The sequence below is a fragment of the Pteropus alecto genome, unplaced genomic scaffold (genome assembly GCF_000325575.1).
Source record: "Pteropus alecto unplaced genomic scaffold, ASM32557v1 scaffold16, whole genome shotgun sequence".
Classification (NCBI taxonomy): Eukaryota; Metazoa; Chordata; class Mammalia; order Chiroptera; family Pteropodidae; genus Pteropus; species Pteropus alecto.
The window spans coordinates 2,853,701-2,875,252 of NW_006438867.1; the positions used below are offsets into that span (position 1 = coordinate 2,853,701).

Here is a 21,552-nt window from a genome sequence, read left to right on the forward strand (position 1 = left end):
GCTGCTCCATCTCCTCGCCTGGCAGTCCCGCCCTTTGGGGAGCGCCTGTTCTGCCGACACTGGCCAGGCTGATTGCAGGCCCGGGTGTCATCACATCACAGATAGTTACTGAGCACCCGCTATCTTCTGGCAGTTCGCCAGCCGCTAAGGATGTAGCGTGTACGTAAAGACAGACACAGTCACTGTCCTCACGAAGCTTTAATGCCATAGGGAAGCAGGCCTAAAGGCAAGCGATTGTGATACCCAGTGGAGCACTCCAGTGGGTGTGCTGTACCCCAGCTTTGGGAGAGGTCAGGGACAACTCACCCCAGCAAGAAATGCGGTCTAAGCTAGGGCTTGAAGAGTCAGAATTAGCCCGGTAGAGCGGGTAGGGATCGGAATGGGGGAGAGGAAGGCATTCCAGGCGTGTGGATCAGCATATGGAAATAGTGGTGTCTTCATTTTTTAGAATTGTCCAGTTCTAGAGGAAGTCCCAAACCAGACGGGTCTGCTTAAAATATACTTCTGATAACCTTAATATAGTTGCTGATACTTTTGCATATTAATAACAACTGACATGGTTTGAGCACTCAGTAAAGAACGTGCCTAACAATTATGTCCTTAATGTGGATGATCTGATGACTCTCAGGAATAATCGTTCGAGGTAGGTATTATTGTTATTTCCATATGACATCTATGAAATGGGAATAACAGTGACCTTGCCAAAAAAATTTATGAGAAAAATATTCTAGAGAAGTACAAAGAAGTTTTAACACATGAAGGATCTACGAATGCCCTGCTGTTGCTCACGGTCGTCAGGATGCTGCAGGAAAGCCAGAGAAATACAGTAAGTGAAGGTCAGCAATAAAAAGATGGCAACATCTTTTTATTGCTGACCTTCACTTACTGTATGTAGTTTTTGTTGTAAGGAAAAAAAAATGTCTTTTAATAATGGTAAATAATATGTATTTTAAAAGCTATAGGTTTACTCACCTGAATATTTCACATGGTTTTGCAAATCATTTTATATGGCTTTAGGACACAGGAAATATACTTATGACATTATGAGTAAGAACAGGCCAGGATTCAGTTGATGTGGTTTTTCTTCCCCTTTGCAGCAACAGTTTTGGGCATATTAATAGAACACGTTTGAAAGTCACACTCTAGACCACCTATTGGGCGCATTTTGACAATTTGGGAAATGGAACAAAGAACGATCTTGAAAGCTACATCCAGAGACCAACATCAAAAGAGTTTGCATCGCATGGCTTCTGATAAAAGTGCTAAAAGCTTCTGTGGGTAGAAAGACAGGCAGCAAAAGTGCTAGCCACGTGCCTTCACTTATCTTCACACTACTTGGATCTCCCCGACCCAGAGAGCTACAGAACAGACGGCCTTCGTGATCCAGACTTTTCTTTTTCTCAAAAAATATTCCACAATTTATAAGATTGGGGAGGTACACCGATACTCTGATGTCACTGACTACAGACCTTATAACTTGATTCTTATTTTGAGTATCACCGTGAGTTACTGTCACTTATTTCTAGGTGGTTTCTTTGGTAGACTTGACATTTTAGAGAGCTTCCTTCGTTATTCACCATTCAAACTAAGATACTTTAGTTTGAGAGAGGTGCTCACCTCCCCACATGACTACTAATGAATAAATTGACGTGTTTGGTTTTGTGTTTCATAATCCCTTGAGTAAAGTAATAGCTAATAGGTAAATTTTCTTTCTGGATCATTAGTTACAGACTAGCAGGCATTTGGTTTTCATCTCTTCCTTCCTATAGGTATTAGAAAAGGCTGTTGAAAATAAGGGGAGAAAAATATTTGTTTTATACTCCCTTGAAATGTTCTTATGCATAATACATTTTATTGTTAAATATTCAGTTTTGACCCTGAGTAACTCATTTTTGTTTTGTTTAATAAATATGTGTTCCCTCTTTTAGTAGTACTATGAAGAGAATTTAATTTTACTGGATTTTTGAAAAGTTTAAAAATTAGGTTAGGCATAGCCTAATTTTCATGTTAAATTGTATAACTTTCCTTGGAGGATGTCATGATGATGGAATCTGTAGATGTTTGTCAAACTTTATAAAGGAACTAGAAGTTTCTAAGATCCTATGCCTATTACTACAAATGCGTGCTGACTCTTCCTACTCTCGTTTTCAGGAGTAATTGCTTTGACATTGTAAAAGAACCCGTTGAGGTATTTTGGGCACTGAGACAACTTACTGCCCTCACAGCTGGTCTTTTTTGCTACTGGGACTTTTGCTTTGCATCAGGTTTCTCTAGATCTACACGTGGACCGGGAGAGACAGCTCGCGGCTGATGATTCAACAGCGGGCCTCTAGAGCGTGAACCATACATCCCGTCTACTTGCTAGTCTCGGTCCCTTTTTCTTTCGACATGAAGAGAAGGCCACCAGATCTATTGTTTAAGATCTGTTTTTTTTTTTCAAAGGTGGTTCCCATGAACTTCATGCAATGTCCAAATTCATTTTTCCTACTAAAATTTCATTTTTTAATAAATTATGCTCTTCCAAGTAAGTTCAACTCTCAGCCAAGGAGGGAAGGTTAGTTGGGCCCCAGGCTGCAGAAAAAGAGCAGGATTTTCCTTTATAAAATCAAGTCATCTGGTAATGAGACAGTTGTAGTGTTATTGTCACAATGAAAAAGGTCCAAGCAGTTTGCCTAGAAAGGTAACAGCTTGCAGGATTCACACGGGTGGTATAACAGTCCTTTCTGAACAGGGAGCAGGGGCCAAAACAAACATTTATTGAGCCCTTTTTGTGGCCCAGGAAAATTAGTAGACATTTCCTTGAGGAGAGGGACTTAGCTTTATTCATTTCTGTATTCCCAATTTCAGCTATCTTTCTGGTTGGATGGATGGACGTGCAGAGTCTCAGGTGGCTACCTGAGTGAATGGGGAGCCAAGAGGAAGGATGGGTCTGACCTTGGGTGACGGCTGAGGACAGAGAGCAGGGGACATAGTTAAGCACTTAGGGACTTATTTGGAGTCAAGAGAGAGGGAAGGGTGAAAGTTAATATTTGACCATCATTATAATTTTTATCAATGTGTGTCAATCTTTTTATACCTATTTCTTGCCCCTCACCATGCTTTTCTAATATATGAGTTGGATGGTCCTCAGCACGGCAGACATGACAGTGATTGGTAGTGTTTATAAAGAAAATGTGTGTTCAATGGAGAACACTCAGATGTGGACCAACTCAAATATCATTTATTATATTAATCTGTTCAGTGATTATTTGACCAGCATTGTCCTGAATGCTGGGAATACAACTATAAGGCGTAGTCTTTTTTACTTTCTATACGTAGGAGCTTAGAGTCTACTGGAAGAGATGAGTGAAACAGAATTGCAGTAGAGTTTGTTGAGAGCTACGAAAGGGGAGAATATGAAGTACTACTACAGTTCTTAAAAGCACCATCCGCCCCATTCTGGAGATTCACACGAAGCTTTTGGGGATTAGTGACATAGCTGTCCTCATCCCTAAAACTGGTCATAACAGTACTTTCCTCTTAAGGTGGTTGTAAAGATTCAGTGAGATAATATGTGTAAAAGTCCTTAGAACAGAGCCCAGCACGTAGTAATTGTTATAATACATATTAGTTATAATTATGTGATGATGGTAATAACGATTAAGCTGAGATTTTAAGGACCAGTAGGCATAGCTAAGCCAAGTGGTAGAAATTTGGGGACTGGTCCGGGAGATGAGTTTTTAGGCAGAAAGAACTGCACTTGCAAAGATACCAAGGACAGGACAGAATAAAACATTTGAAGAAGTGAAGGTAACTCCACACGGCTGTGTACAGAGTTTAGGTGTGGGATGGGGAAGAATGAAGCGAGAAGATAGGCAGGAGCAGAGAGAAACAGGCAAAAGCCACGTGATATGGCCCTATTTGAACTTTTAATGGTGCCTCATTGCTCTCATGATATCGACTTGGTCAGATCTGTATTTCAGGATGACCACTGTGGCTTCGGTGAATTTAAAGGCAGAATGAATTGAAGGGGGCTAAAACCAGCTGGGGGGAGGGGCGGCCATTCTAGGAATTCAGGCAAGAGCTGGCCCAAAATAAGTTATTGGCAGTGAGGATGAAGAGAAGTAGAAAAATTTAATCAATGTTAAGGGGGCAGAATTAGCAAGACTTGGTGGATCCAACAGAGGGCTGTGAGGAAGTAAGGATGACACCCGGGTGTCTGGCTTCGGAGGCTGGACGGATAGTATCGATGTTCACCGAGAGAACAAAGAAAAGAACATTTGAATGGATGGTGTTGGATGACAGTTATATTTGGGGACCTGCTGCATTTGGGCATGCTACCTCCATCCTAGTGGAGGTAGCCAAAATACATTCAGACTTGAGCGGCACAGGCAGGAGATCTGGAGGAGAGACGACATGGATTGGGGAGTCATCACCTTGGGGTGGGTGGAATTTTAAAGTGGGGCATTCGGACATAAATGGACTTCTAAGCCTGTAATTCCACTGTAATTCATCATAAGTCACTTGGTCAGACCCCCAGTCTCATATGACGTTACCAATTAGTTACCAGGGATTTGCGGTGCGTAAGTGAACCCCTCAAGGCAGAGGGCACAGCTTGCCCTTGGCCACTGTGTTTGTTTATTGTTTTTTTTGTTTGTTTTTTTGCTTTTTTGAATTGTGAGAAATTGAATTTCTGTGGATTTCTAGCTTAAGAAAAATTCAAAACTTAGACAATACTGGATCTATTTCTAGTACAGCAAAATGGTAACAAACTCAAGTAGTGCCTATCTCTTTATACGGGACATTAGTTTCCCTCCGATCAGTCCCACCCAGCTTGCCTCATTCATGGACATGACTTGCCTGGGCCCCATAGGTATTCTAGTGACTCCTATACAGGAGAGTCACATGGGGGTGGGCAGTAGCATGCTGAAATGCAGATTCCCAGGTCATATGCCACAGGATCGTTGGCTGGGCTTGTGCCAGGGAACCCGCACTTTAACAGATGCGGCCAGGTGTGCTGCAAGTTATCTGATTTTCCTACTTAAAAACACCCAGTGCACATAAGTGGATGCAGATTCCCGTGAGGGACACAAAACAGAACAGGCACAAACTGCAACCGCGGTCGTCGGCTCCCCAACCCGGCATCAGGAGTGATTTATGCCAACCGTGCATATCAGGACCCTATCCCAGAGATTCTGATTTCATAGTCCTGGAAAGGGGCCTAGTGCTGCGCTCAGAATGAGTCTGATGTGCAGCCAGGTTCAGAAACCACTGGTCATTCATAACATGCTAATCGCGTGCATGGCAAGGGCTGACAGCAAGAGGTGAGGCACCGGGAGCACAGTCCTAAATCGCCACCGCTCGGCATGGAGGGAAAAATTCCATCCACGCTGGCTGATGGAGGCAGGTTTTGCCGAGGAGGTGAGTCGCAGAAACTGCTTTGGTAAGTTACAGAGATGATTAGGTAAAAACGTCTGTGTGCAGAGTGTAGTTGCAGGAAAATGTAAAAGTGGGAACAGACCCAGGGAGTTTGGAGAAAGAGTGACTAAGATGAGTGAAAACCAAGAAAGAGGCAGTGGAAACGGCTTCCATGAGGGAAGGTGCTTTCTCATTTTTGTTAAATCTTTCATGTTTTATAAAATTACTCTCAAAGGATTATTAAAAGCAAAATGTCACTTTTGCAAAATAATATCAGAAAAATATGCCATTTCTCTGAATACTTGTCATTGATATTTCATAAAATTTTGAAACGGGAACCCGAGCCTCCTGCCGTCTGTCTCATTATCGGGCAGGCTGCTGGTTTCCCCTCTCCCTCCGCCTGTCTCCCTGGTACATGGAATGAGGAAGCAGGAAGCCCACGGAGCACCCTGGTTAACTGGCTGCATCAAAAGCTGGTTTTATCCCAATGGAAACACGACACTTCTATGGAAAAGAGAGAAGTCTCTTATCAGTGTACTTTTCAAGGTCGTTTTACATCCAAGAATAATGTTCTTTCTGAAAACAAAAAGCAGGAAGACACACAATTACATTACATACTAAGTTGTATGCTGTTGAATTTTACTCATCAGACTCTAGTAAAAATATTCTTCAGTTATGCTCAAAGCAAAGATTTCAAAAAGTTACATTATAATCTAGGTGGGCTTGGGCACTGCTGGGAGAGACTTTGGGGAAATAGATTTCTCAAATGTGCAGATAAACTTGTTCTGAAAAGTGGTCTGCCAGACTGTGTATCCCAAGAAGTCTTTGCTAAGAAATATTCCTTGCCACTTATTCCTTTCCCAAAATTGTCAGTGCTCTATGAGAGTGTCGGGAATGGTATATTTTCTGAAACACTGAATTCCTCCTTTCATCCTGTCTCAGGCTATGTTCTGTGTCCTTCAAGTAATAACCAAATTTTAAAAATTCTGTGGCGTAGGACTTAAGCGATTTCGTGCCCATCTCACACCCTAGTAGTAGGTGTCAATATTGCAAACACTAGGAAAACTTGCAGGTTATTTTCACTGTAGACCTAAAGTTGATCTCAGGTTTGAACTAGAAACTATTGGAAAGGAGAAAATACTTTCCATTGCCATGTATATGTCAGGGTAGGTGCACAGAAACAAGAATAACACGGATTTTTTTCCTCTTGCTGCTTTGGACTAATCCTGGCTCTCTCATGCTGTGGTATTCTAATACTCCTGAACCTACGGTTTAGAAAGCATTAGGTATGGATGAAAACCCGTAGGTTCACTTCCCCGTGGATAATACTTGTTTAATAGTTTTAGATTTTATTATCAAAAAGAAAGAATGGTTTAAGCACTGATTTTGATCTCTTAATGGAACACGATAATTGAACTACCTTTTATGACATTTAACTGGTAAAATACTGATTTTAAATATTTGCTAAAGGAGACTTTTAAAGATTTTAAATATTTGCTAAAAGTCCAGACTTTTTTTCTTCAGTGTAACAAGAAGTTCAACTTTTTTATAAGGTTAATGAATCAAGACCTGAACAAAAATGCACTTAAGCCTTTAATAGTCAAGGGAAGCTGAGGTATCAGTTATTTATTTTTCTTCAGAAACGAAAAATAGTTTGGAGAAATTTGACTATGAACATAGTGTCTCGGCATAAGAAGAGTTTTTAAAGGGTTGATCCTAATTCTAGGCAACTGAGAAACTACTTCACGATTTACTCTGGGCTCAAAATACTCCCCTGCTTCCTTGAGTCGTGTGAAAAGACTTGTTTATGGGGAAGGGAATTCCTTCTGTGACCATCACTGCCCTCACCCTCTGAAGCAAGAGCTGAATTTCAATATAAATATTATTGCTGGCCACAAGGCTTGCCAGCTCTTTTTGAGAAACCTAGCCACAAACTTGACTGGCAGGGAATGTGTTTATTTATACTTCATATCATTATCAATTCTCCCAAAAATGGAAAATCTACAAGGATGAAATAAAATGCTCCTCTCTGGGGCAGGGTTGTGTCAGCCCAAGGGGCAGTTACAGGGGGATCATATTAAGGGGTTTGCACTTAAAACCATGGCTCTGGTCCAGCCACAGCTGGGAAAAACACTTCCAGTTCTCCAGCCCCGCAGCAAATGATGTAAATTCACTCTACAAGGAGACAAGTCCTCTGGCCTGGTGTGGTAGAGGTGAACGCGAAGGAGCCTGTATAACTGGTTGGCTTGTTGAGGCCCCAAATAGTGAAAAGGCACCTAACCAGGTTAACTACATTAGAGAAATTGAATTAAAATGTTAAATCTCAGCTACTAGAATTGGCTTTGTGTCATTTGGGTATTTCCTTCAAATGCTAATGAAAGCTCAGGAATACTAATCAGATTCCATTGGCAAAGCCAAATTAGACATGGCAACCTCCCCACCGAAAATTATTTTTCACTGTCTACCCTTGGATATTCTGCTACCACTTACACAAAGGCAGGACAAAGCCAGTGGTGACTTCTTCCCATGGCCAGTCCAGGCATCCCCTAACATGTCCCAATACTGCTTGTTCTAAATTTCCCTGGCCCTTACCTCTTCATCATCAGTGCCTGATGCTCTTGCTCACTTTTCAGCCCTGGGCCCCTTACACATGGCCCCTAAGCTACGCACAGAGGCAGCTACGTGTCTTGGAAATAGCATGAGGTCAGAAGTCAGGACGGTGCGTTGGTGCGTAGTGCCACCTCTCATTAGCTGCATACATTTGGGTAAATGATTTGCCTCCTGGCACCCGTTTCTTCTTCTGTAAAATGGTTACAGCATTCATTCATTTATTCAGGTTCTGAAGATGAAGGTAATGTTTATAAAGTTCCTGGCATGCGGTAGATCTTCCTCAAAAGGTAGCTGCTGTTATCTTGCTGCCTTTCCTTCCCATGGCCTGTCTGCTCACCAGGACACCTGTCTGCACAGGAGGAAAAAGGATCACGGTTCTCAGTGTCATTTGATGTCACTCATCCCGGCTTTGTAGGAACCTAAACAGTGCGGGAGCCTTGGTTCCTAGGAGCTGTCGGGATTCTTTAATCCCTAGTGGTGACTTGTTAAGCCCTGCACAAGCTGCCTCCTTCCCTTCATGACTGTCCGCCCGGCAGAGCTGAACACTTAGCATCTGACACCCTTTTCCCCACCCAGCGCCTCTCCTCACACCCACAACCAGAGTCAGGCAGAAGCATTTTTGTAGCAGGGAGGGAATAAGCAGTTTGCATGGGTTCTCCACGTGATTCTGGGGTTGCTAAGGAGCCCACTCCTGGGCTGGAAATCTAGGTCCAGGGTTTCTCTTCTGCCATCACTACCCCGGTCGATGGGGCTCGTTCATGTGACAAGCAGCATGTAGATTTGTGCCCCAGCTTCATTGCTTCTGGTCTTTGCTCAGGGCTCCTAAGCAATTGGTTTCTCTGAGCCTCGTGTTTCTTACATGTAGAGCTAATGCCTAAAGTGCAAGTCGGTTCTGAGGATTGGAAAACGTGTGTCACCTGTTACTAAGGCCGTCCTTCCTCACAGTAGGGGCTCCGTGCACACGTTGCTCATCAAACTTGCTTACTCCTGTTTGCACAAGCTTTGCTGTCTCCTCCTCGCTGAAAGCACACAGCGTCCCACTCTTCATCCCGTAACTTCCGCCACTGCCTCCTACTCAGACCCATATGCGCTATCAACAAACAACGTTAATCTTTTTATCTTTTGAAAGATTCTAATTTGCATTATAAAAGTAATGTAAGTTTAGAACACTGAAACAGAACAAAATTGTATAAAGTAAAAAAACTCTTCCTTTGAAATCCCACTCTTTGGAGGTGACCACTTAACAAAATGGTGTGTTTCCTTCCAGATTTTTTTTTGAATATAAAAGCATATTGTGCAAATATAGAAACATTTAGGTTTATTACAAAATTTGGGATCATTTTATTCTGCACTCATTTCCCCCCACTTATTTGTAGACATTTTCCATATCAGTATGTCAAGGTTTCACTCATTTTAATGACATTGTGTTCTATTTTAAGACTATTTTAAAATGTTTTGAACTAGCTTCCCAGTATCAGAGATTGTTTTTTTATTTTGTAATTTTTGCAAACGATATTACAATAAACATCATAATTAGTTCTTTGCACAGTTATGAAAATATATCTGCATGATATATTCAGCAAACAAATTTCTCCTGGTAGGAAGGAAGGAAGGAAGCGGGCAGGGTAGAGTTGGATACTATTTTAGACAGGGAGATCGGCCGGAGGAGATTCTTTGAGAAGTTAGCATTTGGAAGACGCTTGACTGAAGTGAGAGAGTAAGCCATTCGGTGATCTAGGAAGAGAGCGTTCCAGGTAAAATTCACAAGGACTGCAAAGGCTCTGGGGTGGGAATGAGCTTGATGCACTCGTGGAGTGGCAGCAGGGCAGGGCAGTGAGGCTGGAATGGAGTGAGGGAGGAGAGAATGGGGAACAGTACCATGTGGATCTCAGAGGCCACTGTGAGAACTTCGGTTTCTTACCAGAAGGAATTCAGAGTAGAGGAGGCGCATGATCTGTTGGACCTTTTGAAAGGACCAGTCCGCCTGCTGGGCAGAGCACAGACTGTGGGGAACAAGACCAGAAGCAGAGAGATCAGAACTCTGTAATCTAAGCAACTGATGGTGGTGCTTTCATTGTGCATGAAAAGCAGTTATTGAAAATAATGGTTTTGGTGGCCCGGTGAGGATACAATCCTGCTTGGAGGGGTCCAAGCGAGAACTGGAGAAGATGTGGACACAGCAAGAATCAACAGCTCTTATTGGAGTTTTGCTATGAACGGGGGTTGAGAAATGGGGCAGTTGCTGGGAGCATGTGGGGTTAGAATGGGGTGTTTTTATGGTAGGAGTAACTTCTGCATGTTTGTATGCTGATGGAAATTATCCCGTAAAGAAGGAAAGATTTATAATGCAAAGAGATGAAGGCAGTTGCCGCAGCGATGTTCTCGAGCAGGCCAGAGGGTCGTGGAGCAGATGCAGCCCATCCCCGTCACCGGAGGGAAGGCAGCATACACGGCTCAGACACAGGAGAAATGGCAGCCACGATGGTGGGAGTTAGGGAAGCTTGGAGAAGAGAGGAGAAAGTTTGAAATAATGGCCCAGGAGAGCAGGAGAGCGAATAAGCTTTGACAATGAGGCTTGCTGTGCAGCCCATGAATTCACTTGAAGTACGTGGTCATCAACCTGAAGTGGGACCAGTCAGACCGTGTGTGTGTGTGTGTGTGTGTGTGTCTGTGTGTGTGTGTGTGTGTGTGTTTCTCCAGGCAGATTCAGCTGCCTGGATGCCGGTGTTGAATAGGCAAAGATTTAACTAAGGTTTCACTGAGCACTTTGGGCAAAGAAGATAGAGCCAGGAAGCCGAGGGCCGTGCAAGAGTCGCGATAGTGAAGAACTGGGGCATTGTGGCTAGCAGGGTAATGGGACAGCAGATCAAAGTCTTGGTCCTGTGTGGCTGAAAAATCGTTGCCATCAAAGCGTGGGACAGAGGGATAAGAAGTTAGGATAAGGCAGGGGGTAAGATCGGGTGTAAAGGTCAGAGAGCGGGACACTCGGCGTGTGGGTGTGAGTGGGTGCTGCTGTTGGTATAACCTTGCAGGTGTTCTTCCTTTGTTGTGGAAAAGTACAATGTGATCACACAAGGTGACTGAGAGAACGCATCAACCAGTGACTACAGCAAGGCTTCCTTTATCCAGCCTTGTCGGCAATTGAGAATCCTATTCATGTGACTATTCCAGAAAACATATCATTAAAACATATATTTTAATAATTTGAATAGACATTTTCTAATGGTCAGTTAACTGAATAGCTTCAGTGATATTACTAAGAAAGATCGCACTTGATTAGAAAATGTACAGAGAGAGAAAAAGCACAAGAGAGTGAGAGGATGTGTGAGGACTTTAAGAATATGCCGTCGGCGAATATATTCAAAGATCAACTGTTTCTAGTGACTTAAGAGAGTTTTCCTATGATAATAAATTTGTTTTTATAACGGATGTAGGAAGCAGACTCATTAATTATTTGCTGATCACTCGTTTATCTGCAGTCAACAGCAATCAGTAGGAAATTACTGTATTAGAGACACAGATACACTAAGAGACTCGGTAATGTAGCCCCAGGCACAATTCAGACCGTGGAACGAGCACCAAGTACCCATTGCATGGAGGGGGAGGCGGTGATGGAGCAACGGGGCGTGCCTGGGCGCGGACGGACCCTCCTCCTGAGTCCAACGGTAGGAGCATATAAAACTGGGGAGGATAAAGTTAGCATTTCAAGTAGGTTAAGGAAAAACAGATTCTTTCAGAAACAGCGATGGAACCACTGCTTCCTCTTCGGAAGAAAAAAATAGAAGCAATAAAGCTGTATTCCTATCTCACTCAACAAAATTAATATAGCAAAGATTTCGGAATTAAAAAACAAAAATCATTAAAGGAAACCAATAATATAATTTTATAAACATGAAGTGATGACTTCTTTTAAAGAATGCCAATGAAACCCAGACCTTGTGATTAAACACACACACGCGTGCACGCACACACACGCGCGCACACACACACCCCATATTTTCAATTGGTATGATGCAAATGGCTTGCTTCCTTAATAAACAAAGAGTTCTTTAACAAGGAAAAGACAGACACCCAGAAGAAAAATGGGCAAAGGTCATGAACAGCATTTCACAAAGAAACTTGAAAAGATGTTTACAATATTCATTGATAAAACAAATTTTAAAAATTAGCTATTTTCCCCCTACTAGATTTGGCCAACGTTATGAACTTTACCACAGTGCTGGCAAGGGCGTGGGGAACGACTATGACATATTTGGATAGAAGTTTAAATTCGCATCACCTCTTTGGCAGCATTCATCAAGATTTTAAGTGTATGTACTTTTAACTCCACAATTCCATGTCTAGGGATTCATTATAAGTTCAAGACCTCCTCCTCCTCCAGAGGTGACATAAGGGCCACGGAGAAAGCCATTGTTTTTCCTTCCTCCTATCACAACACAATCAGCCCCACCACTATAAGCAGAGACTAATCCCCAAAGAGGCTATAATTTATAAATGCCCAATTTCCCCTAAAAGCCCATGGGGACTAGCTAGTCCAGTCGCTGTTTCCGTGCCTGTTTAATTCAGTCACCACCAGCAGTCTGAGCTTCTCGTGTCAGTCTCCTACCATTACAGCTCTCGACATCTCCAGTTTGGACCCAGTCTCCCACCCTACTCTGAATCCAGACTCCTCCTGGAATTCAGTTATGCTCAGCAAAATCCTTTAGACGATGCTCCTATCTGGGCCCACCCCTGCACTCCCATCCTGGGTCTCATCTCTTAACTACTCAAGGACATTCCTCTAGCAATTTTCTCCTCTCTCTCAAACACTGAATAGTTCCTTTATATAGGACAGAGCCCGTAGCACAATACATATGTTTTAGTATCTCCCACTTAAAAAAAAAAAACTAAACCAAAAAATCTTTTTTTAACTCTACTTCCTTCCTGTTACTGCTCCATTTTTTTTTCTCCTTTAGAGTAAAATTCTTTGGAAGAATTGTTTATGCTTTACTTTTGTACTTCTTCACCTCCTGTTCTTTCTCTAGCAAGTGTTTTTACTGAAGTAAAACATTTTACTGGAAGGAGCACAAAGAGTAGGTACACAAGTCACCGTGAATTATCACAGAGTGAGCATACCATGTGCCAACACCCAGGGCAACATTATTTGCCTGTTTTTGAAAAATTCCTTTGGAATAATACCATGTGTATTTTTTGTGTGTTTTCTTTGGCCCAACATTATGTTTGTGAGATTCATTCACGTCGTGGTGTGTAGCAGGGGCTAGAACGCATAGGGCATGATAGTGTCTAAGGATTTATTCCTTTTTTTTTTTTTTTCCTGAGTGAAATAAAGCCCTTGGAAGATTTTAACAGAAGAAGAGTGACATGATATAATTTTTGTCCCAAAAGGCTCACTTCGCTGCTACCTTGAGAACAGACTGTGGGTTGGGGGGAGTGGGGTGAGGATGGACATGAAGGCAGAGACACTGGTAAAAACTACTGCAACAATCCAATCACACTATTAAATTCTCCAGCTTTAAAAAGAAAAGGCATTTGAGGTCAGTCCTCAATGGAGCTAAACAAAGCAATAATAAATCAAGCTCAGTGTTGGACCTGCAATAATTAGGCCAGCTATCATAATTTAGGCCCAGAAAATAACAACCTCACAACAAAAATAGCGTTGGGAAGCAACTGTAATTTTATAAATTCAAATAGGATAATTTATGGCTGAGAATACATAGAAGTTTCAAAATTTTGAAGTATTAAAAGGAACACTTCATCAGACACAAAAAGCATGCTCAAGGCCAGAAAACCAAACCAATTTTAGGTGGGTTCAGAGTAGGGTTGGAGATTGGGTCCAAATAGGAGATGTCAAGATGTAATGGTGGGAGGCTGACATGAGAAGCTTAAAAGGATGGGATGGTGATGACCCATCAAAAGGCGATTGATAAGCAGTGCTAAACCTATGGATTGTCTGGACATACATGTTGGAGTGACATATGGTAACATTCTCCAGCTGTAAGGTTTTGCATTACTATTTGCATTTAATTTTGTTATTCTTAGCACTTCTGGCATTACAAAGATTTTTTTCCCCTTGGTAACAAGTGTTTTTAAATGACTCGGTTGAAATGGAAGTTTCAACATTTTTTTACTCACATAGAAATATTTGATTCTGCGTTGGTTTTCACAGCACTCTGGGCAGGAAATGAGGCTGAAACGGGAGATTTTAAATCCAGGAACGTGACAGAAACCTACCTTACACTACACACACAAATCAACTCAAAATGGATAAAGACTTGAACCTAAGACCCGAAACCCTAAAATCCTAGAAGAAATCATAGGTGGTAAGCAACTTGACATTGGTCTTGGTATTGATTTTTTTTTTTTTTTGATTTGACTCCTAAAGCAAAGGCAACAAAAACAAAAATAAACAAATGAGACTACATCAGATTAAAAGGCTTTTACACAGCAAAGGAAACTAAAAATGAAATGGCAACACACGAGAAAATATTTGCAAGCCACGGATCTGATAAGGGGCTGATATCCAAAATATATGAGGAACTTGACAACTCAATAGCAAAAAGACCCCCAAACGACCGAATTAAAAAGTGGGCAAAGAACCTGAATTGATGTTTTTTTTCAAAGTAGCCATACAAATGGCCACAAGTACATGAAAAGGTGCTCAACATCACTAATCATCAGGAAAAGGCAAATTGAAACCACAATGAGATATCACCTCACTGTTAGCATGATTGTTATCAAAAAGACAAGAGATAACAAACACCCACAAGGATGTAGAGAAAAAGGAACCCTTATGCACTGTTGGTGGGAATGCAAACTGATACAGCCGCCACGGAAAGCAGTGTGATGTTTCCTCAAGAAATTAAAAATAGAACTATCATCTGATCTGGCAATTCCACTTCTGTGTATAGGGCATTATGCTAAGTAAAATAAGCCAGAGAAAGACAAATACTGCATGGTATCACTTATATGTAGAATCTTAAAAAAAAAAAAAGAAGAAGAAGAAGAAGAAGAAAATCGAGCTTATAGAAATAGAGTCGAAAAGTGGTTGCTGGGGCGAGGGAGGGTGGGGGTGAGTGGAGGAAGGAGGAAGTGGGGAGAGGTTGGTAAAAGGGTATAAACTTCTAGTAATAGATGAATAAGGTCTGAGGATCTAATATGTAACATGGCAATTATAGTTGACAGTTGCCGTGTTGTATAATTGAAATTTGCTAAGAGAATAGAGCTTACATGTTCACACTGAATTGTCAGACACACCTAACTTGAAGTCCAAGCTCCCTCATTTACTAGTGGGTGACTACGAACAGATTATTTTACCCCTCTATGCCTTGGTTTCCTCATCTGTGAAAATGAAGAGTGAAGAGAACCTGCCTCTCAAGGCTGTGGTAAAATTAAATGAGAGAAAGAGCCCGGCACACGGTAACCATTTTTTATGTTTTAACTTTTACTATTATCGTTGATGATGATGTCACTGTGGTTCCCATCTGAGGCTAGTTGGGGGCAAATCAGTTTTGTGCCATAAATTCCTCCTTACAAATCCTACTTACTGGGTAAGCAGCTGCCTCTGCTTCTTTATCGGACTGCTTTGTTCGACTTCCTGCCTGCTCCAGGCACCAATCAATAACTTTGATGATAGCTGCTGCTCCTGTGTGTGAGATGAGGCAAGGGGAGGGAGGTGATAAGAGAGGGGAGTGATCACTGAAAAGTCAGTGGCAGGTCTATAAACCCAGCACCGCACAGATGTAGGAGATGCTAGCATGAAACTGGCCTTTGTCTCTTTACATCTAGAGTCTCCAATAAAATTTTAAGCTTTGCATAGACAGGTAGGTTGTCCCTCTATTTCTGCTGAGTCCCTGCACACTGCTGTCCTTAGGTAGCTAAGTCAGCAGCCCTCAGTCTTTTTTCTGCGATTCACACAATGGCTGCCATTCACATGAGCGCCAGCTCTCATGGGAATGCTCAAGGTTCTGACATTCCCAGCACAGGAGCCGGCTATAATTGGACCCTATTCTCTCTAGAATGCAAGGGAGAGTGACATTAACATAGGAATACATTTTAGTTTGCTCCAATTCACTTTTCAAAAAAATAATTTGTAAGCTTATCTTTATTGTTAGTAATAAGTTACTTTTGACACCTCCCACGGACATTCTTCACCATTTTAACAAGCAGCTTTCTCGGCCTGATATGATTAAAAAGTGACACCAGGAGCTACAGGAAGATAGGATTAGTTCAGCATGGAAATGTTTATCGGTGGCTCCCAGCAAGTGTAGCAGGCCTTTCTTTTCAGCTTCAGCCTCCTGCGGGACCAGGAGTTTCTCTCCAAAGGGTCTTAAAGTTTTCTTCCTTTCTCTATAGCATATCAGAACCTGCGTAGAAACAGGAATTGCTCAGGTGAGAGCAGTGTTTCTCAGTGGCCGACGTCTAAGATAAAAAAGAATAATCCCAATGTTCTTATGGTACCAACTTCTGAAAATAATACTTGGCAAATGTTTCCTGCATAATGAGAAGATGCACAATGATCATGGAAGGGGGAAGGAGCTGGATCAGGAGAAGATGGTGAAGTTGGGGCCAATGAACGTGTGAAAAGACACTGGGTTAAAGAGAGGGCTATGAATAAAAGCAAAAAGAAAGCCACAGTCTTAAGTACCTTCCCCAGAACCTTCCTCTACCTCTCTCTCGGGAAATGGCAAATCTGTTCTTCGCTACACCGGAAAACTCTCATCCTTGACCTCTCTCTTTCTCGCATACCCTGCGTTTGATTGATGAGCAATTCTGTCTGCTCAAGTTTCAAAATAAAGCTAGAACCTGAGCATTTCGCCCTGCTCCACTGTACCCGTCCAGGTCCAAGCTGCCAGGATTTCCCACCTGGGACGCAGCAGTCTCCTAACTAGTCTCCCTGCTTCCAACCTCGCCCCAAAACGACCTGGTTTTTTGTTTGTTTGTTTCGTTTTTCCCACACAGTAGCCGGAGTGACCTTTTAAATATTTGAATCAGATGTCATTCCTTTGCAAACCTTCAATGGCTTCTCATTTCATTCAGTGAAACCAAATGCTTTACCATGGGTCTAAGAGACCTCGCATGACCTTGATCCTTGCAGCCTTTCCCCACCAGTTCTGACGAGTCTTCCCCTCCGTACTCCGCTCCAATCTCAGCAGTTACCTGGGTGTCCTTGAGCAGCCTACCTCAGAGACTTTGCATTTGCATTTCCTTCTGCATGACTATTTTCTTCCAGAAATTTGCTTGGCTAATTTCACCCAGGTCACTGCTCAAAGGCTTTGTGACCAAAGAGGCCTTGCCCTTCCTCATGGCACCATGTTCACCGGCATCTGCTTCAGCCGTCAATGCCTGTGAGCAAAAGGCCGATGTCAAACTCTGTAAAATTTCTAAGTTTTTTTCGAGGAACTAAAATGGAAAGCCTATGTCTTAGAAATTAAGGTCTCATTTTTTTATTCATTATCTTCAACACATTTTTGCTTTCCCATTACAAACTTCTTCGTTTGTTTTAAAGTATGGTATTTTGAGGAATTTTGGAACCTAAATCTATTTTTTTTTTAACATGAGTTCTTGTAACCCTTGTTTTTCACACCGGCATGGATTGCATTTTATCCATTCTTCCTTCCAGAGACTCTTAATTGCAGAAAGATACCCAGGGAAGCGCAGATGAAGCCAATTGTGTTGATAAGTAAGAAAAGAGTAAATTAATAGGCCTGATGACATGGAGTCTAAGATATTCATGACTGTTTTTTTTCTCTCTACTTCTTCGAAACATAGGTAGGTATAATGTTTGTGGAGTCAGGAAAGTCATAACTCACTTTGACAATTTAAAGCCCCAAAGCTGTTTATTTATGAGGCTTTGAGTATTTTGTATTTACCTAATTCAATCATGTGGTGAAAATTGTGTCCGGCGTGAATTCCCGCATGGAAATATGCGTCCCCTTATTGCGTTGACACAGACCTTTTGCATGTTGCGGGGGCGGGGCCGGGTGAGCAGCTGCCGTGGAGTCTGATAAGCCCGGTTCTGAGTGAGAAGGAGCCTAAAGAGGTCCCGATGGGGACATAGGAGGGCACAGAGGCCATTTCCATCTGGGGAGCCTGGCAGAAAGTGCGGCACAGGTTGATTACCGCGCTTCCCCCCATGGCAGCCAGGTTGCTGATCCCTCACGGCCTAACCCTCCCCTGTTCTGCGATGACCTAGTCACGACCTCCGCCCTTGGAACTGACGTCAGGTGCCCAGCCCCTGCAGCCTCTGCCGTCACTCTTAGGTGGCCAGTGATTAGTAGTCGCCGCCATCATCCAGGAGAAAGGCGCGTGCCCCGGGTTTACCTGCAGCTCATGAGCCAGTGCCTGGCAATTTCCTTCAGTCTGCTTTTGCATCTAGAAACCAAAAGTTATCAAGGTAATATGTTCGCCTCTTGCCCCTGGGGCTGGGAAGCGGGTTATGACTCAGTAAAACACTCCTCCCAGGAAGAGACGTTTCTGCCTCTGCCACCCAGCTGCCCTGTCATTCTCTCCTACTTTTATTTCCCTGACCAGGGAGACAGTGAGGGAAGAACTGCTGTAGTGGCGGGTCATGGGCAGACTGGGGCGAACCCCGCGCTGGTTACCGCCACACACTGGGCGTCTGGGCCGGTAATCCTCAGCTTCTGCGTTATAGGGTAAAGCATTTAAATAAATTGCGTAAATTTGAGTTGCTTTTTGAGCCTCCATCGGACTCCAAAAATTGAGGCAATCTCAGATTAAGATCAGAAGCAATTCCATCTGCTGTTTCCACATGGCAATATCCTCCTTATCGTAAGGGGAAGATTAATCGTGATCAATTTGGCAGGTATCAATTTTGGTAAAAATGTTACCATCTTTTGTTTGTTTGTTTGTTTTAGCTTTATTGAAGTATAATTGACAAATAAAATTGAAATATATTTAACGCGCATAACGTGATGACTTGATACACATGTGCGTTGTGGAAGGGTTCCCACGATCAAGTTAACACATTCGTCACCTCACAGAGTTACCGGTTCTGCATGTGTGAGAACACTTTTCTGCTATCGTAGCAAATTTGTTATGCAATTCAGTGTTATTAACTATAGTCACCACGTTATATATTAGATCCCCAGACCGTCTTATTTATCTTATAACTAAAAGTTTTTACCCTTTTATCAACCTTTCCTCATTTCCTCCACACCCTCCCCCCAACCCCAGGAGAGAGCTCTCCGTTTCTATGCTCTTGACTTTTCTTGTGTGTGTGTTTTTTTTTTCTACATGTAAATGATTCCATGAAGTATTTGTCTCTCTCAGTCTGGCTTATTTCACTTTGTGTAATGCCCTCCAGCTTTATTCATGTTGTTGCAAATGGCAAGATTTCCTTCTTTTTAAAGACTGGATAATATTTCATTGTATGTATACACAAGTGCGTGTGCACGCGCGCACACGCACACACACACACTCTTTATCCAGTCATCTATTGACGGGTTGTTTCCATACTTTGGCAATCACCAATAATGCTGTAATGAACATGGGAGTGAAGAAATCTCTGTAATAATGGTTTAGTTTCCTTTGGATACATACCCAGAAGTGCGGTTGCTGGATCGTATGGTAGTTCTACTTTTAATTTCTTGTGGAAACACCACACTGTTTTCAGTGACAGCTGTATCGGTTTGCATTCCCACCAACAGTGCACAATGGTTCCCTTTTCTCCACATCTTTGCCAGCGTTTGTTATTTCTTGTCTTTTTGATAATATGCTAACAAGTATGAGGTAATACCTCATTGTGGTTTTGATTTGTTTTTTTCCTGATGATTAGTGATGTTGAGTACCTTTATAATTTACCTGTTGGCAATTTGCATATCTTCTTTGGAAAATGTCTATTCAGGTCCAGGTCCTTTGCCCATTTTTAAAATTGGGTTATTTATTTATTTCTATTGAGTTGTATGATTTCCTCATGTATTTTGGAGATTAATTCCTTATGCCTATGTGATGTGCAAGTATCTTCTCGTATTCCATAGATTATCTTTTTGTTTTATTGATGGTCTCCCTTACTGTGCAAAAGCTTTTTAGTTTGACGGAATCTCACTTATTTCTTTTCACTTTTGTTGCCTTTGCTTTCGGCTTTTGCTTATTTTTCAGTGTTTAAAAAATCACACAGTAAGAAGAGCTTGCCCCCTATGTTTTCTTCCAGGAGATTACAGTTTTGGGTCTTATGTTCAAGTCTGTAGTACATTTTGAATAGATTTTTCTGTATCGTGTATGATAGGCATTTAGCTTCATTCTTTTACATGTGGCTGTCCAGTTTTCCCAACACATTTAAAGAGACTATCCTTTCCGCGTTGTATATTCTTGGTATCTTTGTCAAAAAGAATTGATCTTAAATACATGGGTTTATTTCTGGGCTCTATGTTCTGTTCCACTTATCTATCTGTTTTTATGCCAGTACTATCTGTTTTGACTATAGCCTTGTAATATAGTTCGAGATCAGGAAGTGTGATACCCCCAGATTTTTTCTTATCTCTCAAGATCGATTTGGCAGTTCTGGGCCTTTTGTGGTTCCATACAAATTTTAAGATCGTCCTATTTCTGTGAAAAAAAGCCATTGGAATTTTGATAGGGATTACACTGAATCTGTAGATCACTTTAGGTAGGATGGGCATTTCAACAGTATTAATTCTTCCAATCCATGATCTCAGAATATCTTTCCATTTATTTGTGTTGTCTTTAATTTCATTCATCAACGTTTTGTAGTTTTCAGTATAAGGATCTTTCATCTTCTTGGTTAAATTTATTCCTCAGTATTTTATTCCTTTTGATGATATTACAAATGATTTTTTTTAATTTCTCTTTCTGATAGTTTATTATTATTCAGTATTTTATTTCTTTTGATGATATTACAAATGATTTTTTTTTTAATTTCTCTTTCTGATAGTTTATTATTAGTGTATAGAAATGCAACTAATTTTTGTGGAAGTTTATTGACTTTGTTTATTAGTTCTAACAATTTTGTGGTGGAGTCTTTAGAATTTTCTATATATAATATCATGTCATCTGCAAACAGAGACCATTTTACTTCTTCCCTTCCAATTTGGATTCCTTTATTTCTTTTTCTTGCCTAATTGCTCTGGGTAGGACTTTCAGTACTATATTGAATAAGAATGGTGAGAGTGAACACTCTTGACTTGTTCCTGATCTCAGAGGAAAAGTTTTCAGTTTTTCACCATTGAGTGTGATGTTGCCTTTATTATGTTGAGATATATTTCATCTATACCTAATTTGTTGAACATTTTTATCATGAATGAATGTTGAATTTTGTCAAATGCTTTTTCTGCAACTGTTGAGATGATCATATTATTTTTAATTTTTATTTTGTTAATGCGGTATATCACATATTTAGAAACAACCTTACATCCCATGATGATGGTGAATGATCCTTTTATTGTACCGTTGAATTTGGTTTGCTAATATTTTGTTAAGGATTTGCATTTCCTGTCTTGATTTTTCATATTACATTAACGTTTCCAAGGTCACTCCAGCCTTGTAACAGAAAAGGAAAGTTAACAGTCA

The 21,552-nt window shown here is 41.5% G+C and overlaps 1 protein-coding gene across 1 annotated transcript in view; it reads left to right on the top strand.

The window, feature by feature from the left end:
• The window catches only part of LOC102877911 (spermatogenesis- and oogenesis-specific basic helix-loop-helix-containing protein 2), a 42,022-nt gene extending 39,924 nt beyond the window's left edge, over positions 1-2,098 (top strand). The window contains exon 11 of the mRNA XM_015592394.2: positions 1,098-2,098. Coding sequence (XP_015447880.1) covers positions 1,098-1,118 — 21 coding nt within the window. The 3' untranslated portion in view covers positions 1,119-2,098. The remainder of the gene's footprint in view (positions 1-1,097) is intronic.
• The last annotated feature ends 19,454 nt before the right edge of the window (positions 2,099-21,552 follow it).